General features: G+C 47.9%; 1 protein-coding gene across 8 annotated transcripts in view; it reads left to right on the top strand.

Moving 5' to 3' along the window:
* Nucleotides 1–8,739, top strand: part of Sipa1l1 (signal induced proliferation associated 1 like 1) — a 288,200-nt gene extending 279,461 nt beyond the window's left edge. For 7 of the 8 annotated variants that reach the window (XM_041658470.1, XM_041658465.1, XM_041658469.1 and 4 more), the window contains 4 exons: nucleotides 2,348–2,494; nucleotides 3,568–3,682; nucleotides 6,254–6,338; nucleotides 7,009–8,739. In XM_041658470.1, coding sequence (XP_041514404.1) covers nucleotides 2,348–2,494; nucleotides 3,568–3,682; nucleotides 6,254–6,338; nucleotides 7,009–7,152 — 491 coding nt within the window. In that variant the 3' untranslated portion in view covers nucleotides 7,153–8,739. The remainder of the gene's footprint in view (nucleotides 1–2,347; nucleotides 2,495–3,567; nucleotides 3,683–6,253; nucleotides 6,339–7,008) is intronic. The other variant, XM_041658472.1, reaches the window with a different exon arrangement.
* The last annotated feature ends 7,461 nt before the right edge of the window (nucleotides 8,740–16,200 follow it).

Genomic DNA, 16,200 nt, shown 5'->3' with positions numbered 1-16,200 from the left:
GCAGTCGTGCGTATCAGACCCGTGTTTCTTGCCCTCCTCTGGAGCCGTATCTTCCGGGCCTCCTGCTTGCTCCACACTTCTTGAGCCCTCACTGATGCTCATGAACATTCTCCCACGCCTCCATCCTACTCAGGCACCTCCCAAGCTCCCTCTCACTACCCAGTGACCATGCCGTCTTTCTTTGCTCCTTCCTCCACCCACCTACAGCTGAAGTCTAGATTTTCTTTGGCCCAGAGAGTCACCCCCAGTGAACCGAAGTCAACACATGAAGTACTGCTTCCTGGCACAAGCTCTCTAGAGCAGCGGTTCTTTTATACAATTCCTCATGTTATATGGTGACCCCAACCATAAGGTTATTCTCGTCACTACTTCATAGCTATAATACTGCTGTGAATCAATCATAATGTAAATATTTTTGGAGATAGAGGTTTGCCAAGGGGGTCACAACCCACAGGTTGAGAACCGTTGATCTAGAATAAGCCGTTGATCTAGAATAACCGTTGATCTATGAAAGCTTTATATAATCTCACCTTGCCCCTTTTTCCCCATATAGGGGCCACTGTTCATGAATCCCTTCATGTCAGGAGCCATTTTCCAGGGAGCAAATTCCTCATTCAAGGCCTATATAAGCCACAACCATTTAGCTAATAAAGAGAGACCATGACAAATTGAGAACAGAATCTTGTCTGGCTCTGCTTGGTCTCCTTCCTGTGTCCCGCCCTTGTCTTTTTCAGATAGCGCCTCTTCGGGACCCTGGAATAACTGACCCGCTAGGCGGGTTACACCTTCACTCCTATGATCCTCCCTATCTTGAGAACTTTTCTTCTCCCCGACCTTCACAAGCAATGAAAAGTAGCCTGCCACCCTGCCGCCACCACCTCCATCCATGTGCACATGCACGCACGATCATGTGTCAGAATGGGTCTGGCCTCTGGAGGCTTCTATTCTAAGGAAGTAGTCCAGAGGAACAGCTTCCACTCGGGGGCAGACAGGAGGGGAGGGACACATGTCCTCGCTGTGTACCTTCCCATCTGACTTCCTGTTCCACACTCAGCTGCCTCGTTTGGTGTCTACCACTGAAATGTATTGGGGCGGTGGAGGTGGTAGTTGTGCCCCCTTTATCCCTGTATGGAAACTGGAGCATCAGGGATGAAAGTACAGAAAGATGATAAATGGCCAACAAAGTTATCTGCTCCGCCTAATTACCCTTGAAGGGATCAGGCTTAAACACAGCCGAGCATTGACTGTCCTCCAGGGTTTGCTGACATCATTTCCTCAGAATTCTGCTCGTTTACGTACACCGACAGCCAGCAGCTGCACTGACTAAACCTTGGCTTGTGGGGCTGGCGCCACAGGCACAACTCTCATCCCTGTAGACGGGGATTTCTGGAGCTACACTGCTTTGTAGTGAGCTTTGCTCAGCTCTGTTTCAGGGCTTTGGTGCTCCAGCACATTTGAGGGGTGACCTCTTGGAATACATGCTCTGCTGCTTTCACCCTGGCTGCTGCCTCTAGGTTTCCTACTTTTTTTTTTTTCACTTACTGCCTTCCCAACCCTGAGCAGCAGCATGCCCTCATGTGCCCAGGGTAGACCCTGGTAATCCAAGCAAGGGTTTTTATCATTGTCAGTGTCACAGGGTTTAATGTTGGCAGTGAATAACCTCTTGCCTTAGAAAAAGGTGGCTGTCAGATTGCTGTAATATTGCTGATTGTTCAGGTGATCCCTGGTCCCCGGGCCCACTGAAAGTCCCTCCCTCAGCTGCTCCTATGAGAGACTTAGCACTCGCAGTGTGGCTTGGTTAACTTCTCAGTCTAGCTAACTATATCCAGCCGGGGAGCCAGTAGAACGTTCCTGGGATGCCACTCCTGAGTGAAGAGCCCGCAGAAGCTGTGCTTAGATCTCAGCTTGTGGTCCACATAAAAAGGCGCCCTGTTGCTTCTCTAGTCAGTGTTAGCGTCCCTGGGTTGTATCCACAGACCAGGTCTCCAATGGAGCAGACCTCTTCTCCCCAGATGAACCTTTTGACACTGTGAAGGGAAGCTGAACACTGGAGCTAGCCCCGTGCCCACTGAGCACAGACAGTTCCTCCCCAGCAGACCTGTGTGTGACCTTGAAGGTGCAGAACTAAGTTTCTCATGACCCGCATTCTTGGAGGAGAGATGGTGGGAGGTATTATTAAGATGGAAAGGACTGGAGGAAGCCAGATCTGCTTCACTAATGGCCTTCTAGACTAGACATTGATTCCATCAGCAAATGGCTTACACATCTCCTGTGTTAACAGGAAGTGGGTAGGTTCTTGAGTGCTTCTGCTGTGGGCACCAGTGTTGTCCTGTTGTTCCTTCTGTAGGAGAGTTCTCTGCCTCGGACAGCTCCCTCACCGACATCCAGGAGACCCGAAGGCAGCCTATCCCTGACCCCGGCCTAATGCCCCTGCCTGACACTGCCGCGGACTTGGATTGGTCCAACCTAGTAGATGCCGCCAAAGCCTATGAGGGTGAGTGAGGTTGCTGACAATCCACACAGGTCACCAGAGTCCTAAAGGCCAAGCCACAGGGTACCGGGATTGTGATCAGGTCTGAGCAATGTGCCATTGTGGGCACAGTGACAAGTTTGCTTCACCTGTACTGCTGGAGCCCAGGCTCTAGTGCTGAGATCTGGTGGGCCAGACTCTGGACTGGGAGCATCTTACACTCAGATGGAAGCTGAAGTTCCCTCTGTACAGAAATTCATGTGACTCCTGTAACTCGTAAACCTGTGGCCCCTAGGATGCTCTGGTCTGTGGAAATAAGAGCCTAAACACAAGGCAGTGTGTGCCGACATGGACTGTCTTGTGTCCTTTCTTCGATAAAGACTAACTTTGCTCTAAGATTATCCTTCCAAAACTTTTTATTGCTAAAATGTTCTTTATAAAGTTGCAGTAACAGAGTAGTTTTTGTTTATTGCTCTTACTTATGAGGATTGAAAGTGACTATTCTGTCAAGTGTCCATTTAAACAGTGGGGTTATTAGGCTGCAGAATTCAGAAATAGAGCAACCAGCAGACATCCATCACCGCCCTCCTGCTTCTTTAGCTCATGGGAACACCCTGATTCCCACTGGGTTTGGGTTTGTTGTTTGCAAACTAATCTTACAAACTTTAAGTTGGGATATGTCTGAGCAGTTGGTGTGAGCACCAGAGCTGGCCACACATCCTGTGGAAAGCATCCTTCAAGAAGGATCATGAAGTATCATTTTAGGCTTTCAGGGCATGTACATCTTTATAGAAGCCTTGGCATAGAATTTGGTGCAAGCCCTCTTTCTGGAGAAACTGTCACGAGAACACTGCTTTGGTAAACAAGGAAAGGGGGCTCGAAATGGATTTGCAGAAGCTGTCTTTTCAAGGGCACTTAGACTATCACTGTCTCTTCAGTGGAAGAGCACAGTTTCCTCCTGGGAGGGTTAGAGACTGTTGAGACGTACCTGTGTGTTGGTACCATCGACATGTTGACCGTATGTAGACTGGCGGACTTTGCAGATAGGGCCCCAGGAATGCGCCCCTGTTCTTAATGCTCTCTCACTTCTCTTCCAGTCCAGAGAGCCTCGTTTTTTGCTGCTAGTGATGAGAACCATCGCCCCTTGAGTGCAGCCTCCAACAGCGACCAGCTGGAGGAGCCGGCCCTGGTCCAGATGAAGTCGTACAGCAGGTTGGTCACCCAGTGCTGAGGGCACCCTGTGCACCATGTGTCGCCCCCAGTAGTGGCAGATGTGACGAAGAGGAGATGGAAGGCCCGTGGAGGAGCTGAGTGAAGCTCAGCTGCAATGCCAGATACTTGGCTTTGTAGTTAGAACTCTTTATAACTGACTACTGTACACATGATTAAACTGGCTTTGATGCTTAAGGAGAAAGTTATGAATGTTATTGTTATTTAATGTCACAATTCACCTGTGCCCCCGGACCATATTAGGTAAAGTAAGAGAAAACACTGGTCACAAATGCCCCTGAGCTCTTGAGAGTTAGTCTTTGAGTCTGGTTTTTGTGTTTTCTCGGTTGCTATTTTGGCCGCCTGTACTTCCATCTGCTCAGCTTCCAGCATTCTGCCTCTGCTGTCCTGTGTTTAAAACAGGACGGCAGGCTGGCTAAGAACCTTTGTGAGATGGGGCAGGTCGGTAGTCACTGAAGCCAGAAGAGCCCCTGGATTCCGGTTATGGACTGTGTGGGAGTAGTTTCCTGTTTCCCTTAGTTTCCAGTGGCAGAGGTGTGTACCCAGCAGCCCACTCTGGAGCATACAGTGACAACTCCATGCTGAATAGTCTCATCAGCTGGACATCCCTGCCCTGCATCCTTTTGGGAATGGCTGGGAACCAAAGTATCTAAGCCGGGTGTGGTAGTGCATGTCTGTAATTCCACATTCTGGAGGCTGGGGCACAGGCTCAGGAGACCAGCTGGGCCGCATTTGGAGACCTTGTCTCCATCAAACCACTGTACTTCACACCTACACATATATTCAAATGTCTATGAGATGTGGCAAGAAGCAGGTAATAATAGGGGAAGAGAGGCTGAACTGCACTAAGTCTGAAGAAGTCTGCAGGGGTGTGTGCTTAGTTTCTTGTTAATTAAAATAGAAGATGTCACAGGTCCTCATACTGGGACAGATAGGGTAAGCAGAGGGGCAGACTACTCGGAACTTTGGGGAGAAAAAAGAAAACCCAGCTGAAGGACTGCACAGAGAAGCGTGAGCCTGCCTTTCTGGGACAAGATCATTAGTACTGATCACAGGAGGAGGGGAAGATGGCGCAGTAGAGCAGATGCAGATGGGGTGCATCCGCCTTACTACCCTGTCAGTGCACACGCTCAGAGTTCCTCCTGAGGAGCCTGTGGAGTGGAGTTGGGCTCCAGAGGGCTCCCTGAGGGCAGCACCCTGCCAGGCTTTGTGAGGGGCAAGGGTTTCCCCACACAGCTTCCTCTGTTGTACATGTTTGTCCTTCAGCCCAGCCCCGACTGGCTTGTAGAACCACATTGTGAGTTGCCGCTGACCTACAATCCAGTCAGTGTCAACTTTTGGTTTTGTCTGAGGAGTCTGGAGATCAGTATCCCTCACCTTGCATTCAGTGAACTGTGACCTTTACTTTTGAAACATGATGCAAATATAAAATTAAGAGAATGGTCACGCAACTCATTATTGGTCAGGAATTCCAACTTGAACTTTGACTTTTTAACTACATTTAAAGAATACTGTTGTACCATGTCTTAGAAGACCAAGAGTTACATCTCTGGTTCTATAAAGAGTCCTCTGCCTTTTTTGTTTTGTTTTTTGTCTTTTGTTTTGTTTTGTTTTGTTTTTTGAGACAGGGTTTCTCTGTAGCTTTGGAACCTCCTAGAACTAGCTCTTGTAGACCAGGCTGGTCTCAAACTCTCAGAGATCCACCTGCCTCTGCTCTCGAGTGCTGGGATTAAAGGTGTGCGCCACCACCACCACCCAGCCTGTTGTGTGATTCTTACGGTCTTATGTCATGACTAGAACTTCTTCCAGGAAACTGTTGGCAGCTCCCATTCACATAAAGAGGGGGAAAGAAGTGCTGACTGATCCTCAATCTTGGGTTTTGGGGGTGGCAGCACCCAGCGAGTGACCCTCAAATGCATCCATACACACTTGGTGCTCCACTAGCAAGGTGCGATTAGCAATTTAACTTAACAAAACTGCTTTACCGGCCCTAATGGGGCAGAATCTGAGGCAGTGATCTTGCACTGATGGGCTTTTGAAACATGCTGCCTCATGTTTTCAGTATTTAAAGATATTTAGACTAGCTAAGATGTGAGCATTGTATGTAGCTGCAGTGGCCTGCTTAGAGACAGAGCCTTCAGGAAACTCGAGATCTGCTCTGTTAGTGACCCCAATGCATTAGCTACATACATGTGTCTCACACACACACACACACAGTGGATCTCCTTTGAAACCTCTAGAAGAGATCTGAAGAAGGAACTGTATGACTGTTGGATCTGCAGGCTAGCTCCTGTGCTACCAAGGAGACCATTTTCATTGTCATCACCAACTCTTTCGTCAAATGTAATGGTTTTAACAAAGGAAGCTGTTGACCGGCTGTTCAAACCTGTATCACCTGTTAAGATCACCATTTTCTCTTTTTAAAGTTAAAAAAATTCACATTGAGTTGCCATGCTAAGTAATTTGGCATTGAAAAACATTTTACAAAAAAGGGGGAAAAACCAGCATCCGTGTAGGAGCCTGCCAGCGTGGCCTTTTGTCTCTCCCTCCCAGCAGTAAGGAGTCCTCTCCCACTCTGGCTTCTAAAGTGGACCAGTTGGAAGGGATGCTGAAGATGCTTCGGGAAGATCTGAAGAAGGTAAATGTTCTCAGAACAGTTTGTCCAGGCTGTGGGAACAAAATGCCATTAACTGGGAGAGTTAGGGGGGTCGGGGCACACGTGTGGGTGTTTCCCTGCAGTTTCTCTGTACATGTGTTTGGGGCATCTGAGACCTTGGTGCCATTGACACACATGATGTGAGAGGCCTTCATTGTCCTATGTACAGAAAACCTGGTCCCTTTGGGGAAAAGCCTTAGACTTCAGCCAGGCCTCTCTGGGCCTTGTCCTGACCTCCAACCCTCGTGACAGGTGTTAGGTGCACAGGTCCTCATGTCCTTGTTTGGCTTGTCAGACCAGGAGAACTAAACTTGTGTTTCTTTGGTTTTGACTTTATATAGGTATCAGCCTAAAGCAATGGCCTAAAACTTTAAAGCTGGCTCTAAAATACACTTTAATATAATTGCACCCCAGCTAATCCTGTAGTTCTGAGCTTTCTGGGCGCCCTTGGGCTTGAACCAGACGTGCATGGGCATTTAGTAGAATGGGGAATGGGAAAGGACCGCCTAAAGAGAGTCGAAGCTGCTTCTCCTGAGAGCTGGGCGAGATGGGTGGGCACCCCTAGGTTACGGGCAAGGTGGGTGAGCACCCCTAGATTACGAGCAAGCTGGGTGGGCACCCCTAGGTTACATCTACTTGGCTTTTCCTTCAGGAGAAAGAAGATAAGGCCCACCTCCAGGCAGAGGTCCAGCACCTGCGTGAGGACAACCTGCGGCTGCAGGAGGAGTCTCAGAATGCCTCAGACAAGCTGAAGAAGTTCACAGAGTGGGTCTTCAATACCATAGACATGAGCTAGGGGCAGCTGAGGGGAGAGGAGGGGGCAGGCTGCTCTCTTCATTCCCGCTTTGGAAAGTATGCTCAGTACCCCTAGCTCCCCGCTGTGCTCCTGTGGGACAGTGCACAACACAATTGCAGACCATCAATCATTATCTGCCTTTTATAGAAAAGAAAAACAAAAAAACTAAAAAATTCTAAAAAGTAAAATAAAAGTTTAACTGCTAAAATGTGAATGTCTTTATTTTTTGCACAATATCTTTATCTGTTATGTATTTACAAAGAAACTGGGCCCAGGACCAGAGTGTCCCGGCCCCTCAGCCTCTGCTTCCGTCAGCTTTCTGATCTATTTCAGGTAACCCATGATCTCCCTGTTATCCCAACAGACGTCTTTGTTCTAGGGAAATAAAGGTTTTTCTTTTTAACTGTTTGTTTGGGGGTGGGGAGCCGTGTTTCCTTGCCATCTTTCTTTAAATGCCTGAAGAGGGGCACTTTAAGGAAAGGTCACCCCCCTGCGTGGTCTGTGAGAGGCTTTTACCTTCTGCTCCTGTCTGCTCGAGACCTGCAGGGCCAGAACTGCTCACCTTCTGATCTGCATCTTGTCCCTTCTTTTCCTGGAAAAAAATGGTCCCCAGTATGCTCCTCAGAGCTAGAACTCCTTGTTTGGCTTAAGTGAACCCCACTAATTAGAATCAACCTGTTCCACCTCCTGGACCCCTATTGTTAATTGGCTTCTGAATTTTCCCCAATGAAAACCTTACCTGTATGCATTTTACAAACATTTTGGTCAAAAGTCTATGTATATGTATAGTTTCTGTTTGAGATTTTTAAAGATGTAGCAGAAGTTTTTTTAAGCTTGTTCAGTATGACTAAATTAATTGACAAACCCTTTTCATCAAAGCAAGACTTCACCGGTGTTTTTAATTAGGAAAGCTAACAGTGAATGTTAAACTGTGAGTTTAATCCTTGCTTGTTCGGGGCAATGCCTGTAACGAAATGGGCTCTTGGAACCTGCATGCTGCAGCGTGGCGTTTACTCATAAAGGACTCTGCTGTAGAAGTTACTCCTGTGCTGTTCCTCCATCTAGTGATGCAGGCGACTCTGGGCTCCTCGCCCTCACTGTTAAAGAGCTCAGAGATGTGGGGCTGGCCTTGCTGTTAAGTGGACCCAACTTGCCCTGGATTCCATCCCTGAAAGACAAGGTGGATGCCTCCTGCCTCCCCACACACGCCAGACATTTATGCCGTAGATTCACAAATAACTGTGATTCCTCTGTGGAGTGTTTTTTCCTGTTAACATTTCAACCGCCGAGGGACGAGGAGGATTTGGGAGTGCTTTGTAAAGACTGCAGTCCACTCTTTCTAACGTGTGTGGAGGAGATTGTATGTTGCCTGATGTCTCTCTGTAAATGAGAAATAACTGCTAACACCCAAGCATTCTGAAGTCTTGCTTATCTTTCCGAGTTTCCTTTTCATTTGGTTTTGCCTTTTCTTTGGGGACTTGAGGCAAGCTATTTATTAGAGTTTTTGCAACAGAGTTCTTGTTTGAAGCCTCTAAAGACTACTTGTAAAATTCAAACAATAAAATTCGTTTTGAATCTCTTTTAAAATGGGTTGGTGTTGTTTCTTGGAGTTTTCTTGCTCGAGAGACCACCCAGGAATTCGCTGGCCCTTGCTTCCTGGTTTTTCTCATCAAGCTCCATTAAAGAGGAGGCCAGAAAGCGTGTCCTTTTCGAAGTGTAACCGGCTGCTTCACTCCCTGTTCCCTGGTCCGTAGAGAATTCCCACCCTCCCTTCTCTGCGCTTGACCATTTCCAGAGCATGATGTGGTCGGTTGCCTTTCCATTGTCCACATGTGCTTCTTCCATCACGACATTGTTGTTCCCTGAGACCAGCCACACACACACCCTTTCTTATTTTAGAAAAGGACTTTGTCCTTTAACTCTCAATGTCAGTTGTGTGTGCCCAGGGTACACAAATGCCTGTGAATATTAGACCATGCAAAATATAATTAGAGAAGTTAACCCACTGGGGAGAATGAGTGCTTCCTAAACTCAAATATACACAGAAAAATGCTGTTTGTAATCCACCCCATCACCCTTCCTCTCGAGTGGATCAGCTAATTTCAGATTTCACGGTTTCTTCTAGTTGGTTCAACAATTTCTTCAAATCCTAGAACTGCAAATCTAGGATAAGAGCGGATACCACGAGACACTGACTGACAAGCTTGAAGATCTGTTCAGGCACGGCTGGTGGTGTCGGGGAAGCCAGAGGATGGAGCTCAGTTGGCACAGTGTTTGCCTGACACGCACAAAGCCCTGCCCAGTGCAGTGACTAGGATGCTCGAGGTGGAGTAAGGATCACAAGGTCAAGGTCAGTCTGGGATGTAGGAGGCCCCGTCTCAACAAATAGGGCAAAAACAGCTTGGCCTTGTGCCTTGCTACTGAATGCCTTGGCAGGGGTAGGAACCATTGGGCTTCCTTGATGGAAGACAACTAGACAGGCCAGTTGGGCTCTAAACCTGTTGCAGGTGCCAAGTGGGTGGGATTTCTCCATAGAAGAGGATGGAATCCACAGTCAAGGATGGTTGGTTAGTCACATACCCAGCACTCAAGAGGCTCCGGCAGGAGGATTGGAAGGTTTAGGAACAGTGTGAGCTCAGCAGTGAGACTCTACTCAAGAAATAGATAAATAGTCCAAAGACAACCATGCAAGGGGAGACTGCTTTCATTTCTCAGCCACCCAGAACCAAATGATTACACAAAAACTATTAATTATAACACTGGCCAACAGCTCAGGCATATTCCTAGCTAGCTCTTACATCTTAAATTAACCCATTTCTATTATTTTATATTTTCCCAAGATGCTCATGGTTTATCACCTCACATCTTGCTTCTTGGGTGGGTGCATGGCGACTGCCTGACTCTGCCTTCTTTCTCCCTGCATTCAGTTTCGCTTTCCTGCCTAGCTCTATTCTGTCCTGTCATAGGCCAAAGCAGCTTCTTTATTAACCAATGGCAATAAAACATATTCACAGCATACAGAGGGGAATCCCACATCAGAAACAGGCCCATCCAGCAAGCACTTTGCTTCCTGCTACATGTAGGAGATTCTCGTCTTGGTAGAAGGCTCCCACGTCTGCAGGGTGCTGCTTCTCAGAGGCGAAATGGAGATTCAGGTGCAAGATGGCACATCTGGTTAGGAACACAACCAGTAAAGATGTGACTGCTGTTAGCCAGAAGCTGTGTAATTAGAAAACGATGTCACGGAAATGTTGGGGTGCTCACCCATAAACTCTTTACTAATGACATGACCAATGAGAATCTTCGTTCTCTGATGAGAAGGGCATCTAGACTGAGGCTCAAATCACGTTTGTTAAGATGACGTGGGCAGCCCTTCCATAAGTTACCTTACAGCTTCTGAGTGTCAAATGACAACAGCCTTGTGGTAGGGACCATATGTGTAGAGCTGGCCACCGCCAGACTGTGGGGCACATTGTTCTCTGGGAGGGAATCCTGACATGTCAGGAAGAATCAAAATGAGTGAGGCCTCTCTGCTTAGAGTCTATAGATTTGAGTTCAGTGGTACCTCAACCTGGAGCTTGCTGCCTCATCACCCCGGGAAGTTGGATAAAGTCACTTGGCAGCTTCTCGGGAGCTATGGTTTAACAGGTGTGGCATAGATACACAATACTAAAATGTCCAGCACATTCCCTTTGTTTGGGGATTGTGTTATAAGCTTCAGTATTTAAAGAAACTAGTCCATGCTAGATACCAGTATTGTGTTAATGGGGTTTCTAGCACCACAGCACCTTACAGGGATAAACCATTTTACATTTGTAGGTACTGTGTGGGGTTTTTAAGTCCTTTCCCCCTTTTTACTGTGGTTTGGAACTAGCTCTGCCTAGGATTTTCTACCACTTGACTATTTGAAAGCCCGGGCTTCCTAGATGAGATTGGAATTCCTTTCCCGTTTAATTACATGAGGCCAGTTGCGAGATTAGCAAGAGGTAATGACCCTGGGGGTGGGGGTGACTGCTAAGAAAGCAGGACCTAGGGTGGCCGTTGAGCACTTGAGCAAGGACCTCAGCAGATGGTCTAGAACATGGGTTAGACTGGGCTCTAGGTTGGGAGTGTTGAAGTCACGTGGGTCACTTCTGAATCAGCTCACCCAGATCATCTCGATCTTAGCATTGACTGTCTCTGCTGAAATGATGACCATCGCCTATAGCCCTGGTCCTCTGTTGCTCTTCTCTCCTTATTGCTTTCCCTGGACCCATTGGACCCTACATCTGGACCTACATCCTTTCTTTTCAGACATTTTCCATCTTGCCTTTGTGTGTCTGAGTCAGCATCCTTGAGACCCAAATGAACTTCCCACCTTCTCCTCTCCTCAGCACCATCATTCTGCCCTTTACCTCGCTACCTTTCAGCCCTGTGAACTCTCAGGTGTCATTCCATTGTTCACCCTCAATGAGCCTGTATGGTTAACACCTCTTTAGCACCTTTGCCAGCCCTCAGAGCTCCACCTCTAAACATATATAGCTCATCTTACCGTTCAGTGTGGACTTCTCATGACCCATGTTCAACCCGGTGACCTCCCAAAGCTCTGGGCATCGTACTCCAGGTCTGTAGAGAAGTATGCTTGCTGCTTTGGGGGATCTCAGCACACATCCTGTTGATGCTTCTGTCTTTCCTTTTCCTGGCAAAGGGCTGTGTGCTTTCAGGGGCCCCGTCATTTCATGCAGCTTAGACCTTGTTTGCATACTCAGAGTCTCTAGTGCACGCCTTCAGCCACAGCTCTCCTTGGCATTTCCTAATTCAAACTCAAAGAAGGGAATCCCACCGTGGCTATCTACCAGTACAACCAGACCTTTGGGAATCCCACCTGCCTATCTACCAGTACAACCAGACCTTTGTAAATATAAGTGGCTCAGGAAGGACGTGTTCTAAGGAGAACTCTGGGCTCATCACACACACATCCAAGGGCAAGTCCGTGTACCCTGGATTGCACTCACAAACCCAAGGAAGTTGTTTTCTGTCCCAGGCCACCCCCATGAAGCACAGGTGAGCTCCTGAAGCACTGGCCTGAGCTCCTGCAAGTGAAGCCCTCTGAAGAAACACAGTTAAGAAGGAAGTTGTATCGCAATTCACATAGCAGACTAGATTCCCAGGAGTTGCTGAGAGGTGGTCCATTAGCCGCTTACCTTCCTGTAGACGTAGAATGGATTTGTAACTGATCTGGCAATTTTTCGAAAGCACTTAGGAGTATTCTAAATAGGAAGCTTAGCCGTTGCTTTGCAATCTTAGACAGTAAATATGCTTACCCAGCCCCTGCTGGTGGTGTAAACAGAAACCCAGTGTAGGGACGTTTCAAGTTAATGAGGCTATGCCTATCAAGTGTGTGAGACAGCAGAGCTAGGCTGTGTTGTCAGGAGGAGAGGGTGTAGGCGGGGCTCCGTGGCTTCCTGCAAGTATTTGGTGGATTACAGTTTGAAAGGGAACCCAGCCTTGATCTTTATGACCCTAAAGGCAAATCTCAGCTTCAGGGAATTAAAAGTACAGCTGCTAGAATTTATCTCCAAGGTCAATGGATTTTGGGTGGTCTCTGAGCTTGGGGTCAAGGGTCAGCCTTGAAGCCAGTTTATATCATTTTCTCTTCCGTCTTTAATGGACCCTGGGTCTCTTACACCTTCGACTCACAGGACAGAATTGGACAGGAAAAGCGCTCCCCAGTTTCAGCTCTGCCTAATCTGACTCCATCACTGTCTTTGCCCAGGTTCAGCCACAAGTGCCTGAGGCTATGCATTCTACCTGCTGGTTTCCTCTGTGTGTGTGTGTGTGTGTGTGTGTGTGTGTGTGTGTGCGTGTGTGTGTTTGTTTGTGTGTTTGTGTGTGTGTATGTGTGTGTGGACATTCATAGATGTTCAGGTACAAATGTGTGTGGATGTGTAGCCATGTCTGTGTGCATAAATGTGAAGGCCAGAGGTTAACCTCGGGTGTCGTTTCTCAGGTGCCAACCACCGCTCAATTCATTCATTCATTTTTGATACAAGTCTCTTACTGGTCCAGAGCTCACAAAGTAGGCTGTGAGCTCCTCAGAGATCCATTCGTCCTCCCCTCCTCGGGCTGGGATGATGAGCTCATTCCATTGCTCCAACTTTTTTTATACAGACTCTGGGGATTGAAATAGAGGCCATTTCTACAGCCTCTAATTTATTATTTGTTTCTGTCCTTTTGATGTAAAGAAAAATCATTTCCCTTTAATTTTTATGAGTCCATCACTTCACGTTATGCTCATAAAGCCAGCTTTATCTTCCCGGGTGGCAATCATCCGAATGCTGGAAAAATAGCGGTTCTTCTAAATGTACTTACTCTTCTGAACAAAAAGTCTCAATTTTCCCAACTCTTGCTATAGCCTTGTGGTTTCTGAGTTCTCCCCCATCATGAAATAATCCTATAAAATATGTATTAAGGATAAAGCCACTTACTGTATATTATCCCATTGAGTTCTCACAGCAGCCCTGAGCAGGATGCGGTCTATGAATGTCCCTATTTATAGAAGCTGAGGCCTCGAGAGGTCAAATCCTTTGCAGCAAAATAGCTACTAAATGTGATCCTGGCTAGTAACTGTGGACTGAGACAGAAAGCAGGGCCGTGATGCTGGAATCCGTGCCAACCATGCTCTCTTTGTACAGCTCCCTTGCGCAGCTGCTTGTGGGAGCCTCAACAGACATTGTCAATGTCATTGATGGTCACTGTGGTGGTGGCTGTGATAGGGAAGAGACAGATGACAGATGAAAATGTCCCTAAATATCAGGGGGTGGGGTGACCTCTGGAGGGAAGTTGAAAGCGTAACCTTGTTCTCTGTTATATGGCTGTTTGGTACATTCATTTCATTTCAGAGAAAGACGTTCCTGTCCAAATTCAGGATGGATCTAGAGGTCACCGAAGCTTGGTGGGTTCTTGCTGGAAATGACAGAGTGGCGCTTGGCTTCGGGAAGGCTCCTGCACACGATCACCACTCAGAAATTAGGAGAGAGGAAGGACCGCGCCATGCTGAGGCTGAGGCAGCAGAGTGTTACGTCAGAGACAACATGATGTACAGGGAGGGAGAGGCTTCCCCCTTAAAAACCTCGGGGAGCAAATGGCTGGGTCTGGTGGCACTTTAATCCCAGCACTCGGGAGGCAGAGGCAGGAGGATCTCTTTGAATTTGAGGTCAGCCTGGTCTACAAAGAGAGTTCTCCCTGTCTGGGGGAGCTTTGTGAAGAGGAACCTTAAAGGAGAGAGCCACCATGGACCAGATGATAGGGGGAATCCCAGAGGAGAGTGGTCAGGAAGATCACCCAAACGAAGACAAACATCTGACTTTCAGGTCCTCTCAGGGTGTAGCAGGAAGTTCTATGCATGTGATTTAGTTCAATCAGAGCCTATGTATCAAAGAGCACAGAAGAGCCAGGTCCTGGATAAGGCCATAAATTAGAAGCTGTGAAGCCACAGAATAGTGAGGTCTCTTAATTCTCTGCCAGAGAGAGAGAGAGAGAGAGAGAGAGAGAGAGAGAGAGAGAAACAGGGCAGGATCCTTGAGGCAGGAGCTGATGCAGAGGCCATGGAAGGGGGTACTGCTTACTGGCTTGCTCCTCATAGCTTGCTCAGCCTGCTTTCTTATAGAACCCAGGGCCACCAGTGTGGGCATGGCACCACCCACAGTGGGCTGGGCCCTCTTCTGTCAATCACTAATTAAGAAAACACAGACTATGAGGCAGAGGGCTGTCCCGAGCAGCCGAGAACTGCCAGTGTTTGGTAATTCTCCGCCTCATCCAAACTATGCCCAGTGTTCCCTTTTCTAAACCAAGAAGCTTGGCTTGGTGGAAGCCAATCAAAATCCTCGTTTCAAAACCAGCTTTGACTAATGTGCACAATATTCCATCCTAAGAACAAACTAATTTTATTTCTGGATTTAATCACATCTCATTATCTGTGGAACTTCAACATCCCACTCCTGGTGGTGCAATATCAGTGAGCAGGTAGGAACCACGATTTCAACGTGGGGCCCAGTTCTCGGCAATTTTAAATACAAAGAAGAGAGTTTCCTGTTTATACTTCTCAGCCTGTCGGTCAGAGCACGGTGCCCAGGGTCCTTGAGTTCTGCTTGTTACAACAAGAACAAGAGAAACCTAGCAAGCCCAGCTCTCAAGTGCAAACCCCAGCACGAGCCCAGCTGTTTCTACCTGCCTGCCAACATTCTACAGAAGGGCACCTGGAAGCCAGAGCTTCTATGGGGACCTCTTCCTCCAGCCCCTGTCTGGCTACCTAGGACAGTGTAAACTATTTCATATTCCTAATCCCTTTTAAACTCCTTCCATTTTATTGAGCATGTTTTGGGTCAGAGATTTGGGTAGGGCTCAGCTGGGCGATTCTTCTACTCCGTGCCTGCTATCTATCACTGTCAGTCACTGGCATACAACCTGGCTGGTTTGGAGAGTTCAGCGCAGCTTCCATACCCTTCCTGACATTTTGGTGGGAGCAGGAGAAGGCGTGAGTCAACCGCCCCTTCCCCCACGCATAATCTTGAAGTTCTTCCATGGGTTCTTTCCAGCAGGGAGGCGGGCTTTTAGCACAGCACTCAAGGCTCCCACTGGCTAGGTGGAAAAGGCTAGTCTTCTTGACAAACAGGTAGAGAACTGTCAGTTGCCATTGCCTGCACCTTCCCAAGCCAGGGGAGACAGAAGCCATGCCTTAGCACAGCCCCGTCCTTCTCCCTAGGTCCCTACTGAGGTCAGCTTCATTCTCTCCGACTCTAACTGGTCCAACAGGGTAAGAATACCAGGCATTTGGTTTGGAGTCATAAGAAGCCCCAGGAAATGCTAATTCCCCTGGAGGGCCCTAACTCTCACCCTGTGTGAGCATGAGGCCAAGGCAAAACCTTTTAGAGTTTCAGGACTGGCAGGTGGGGCCTCTTCCTACCTCACTCATGGAGATCAGTGGCTTGAGCTCAGGTGTCGCACACCCTTCCCCCGACTTCTCACCAGCCTGGTCCCCATGCCGTAGTTAACCGTCATGAGAGACTG

Source organism: Microtus oregoni, unplaced genomic scaffold (genome assembly GCF_018167655.1).
Source record: "Microtus oregoni isolate MIOR12 unplaced genomic scaffold, Mior012 000009F_ref0000495, whole genome shotgun sequence".
NCBI classification, from domain to species: Eukaryota; Metazoa; Chordata; class Mammalia; order Rodentia; family Cricetidae; genus Microtus; species Microtus oregoni.
This window is presented reverse-complemented; position numbering and strand designations above follow the sequence as displayed.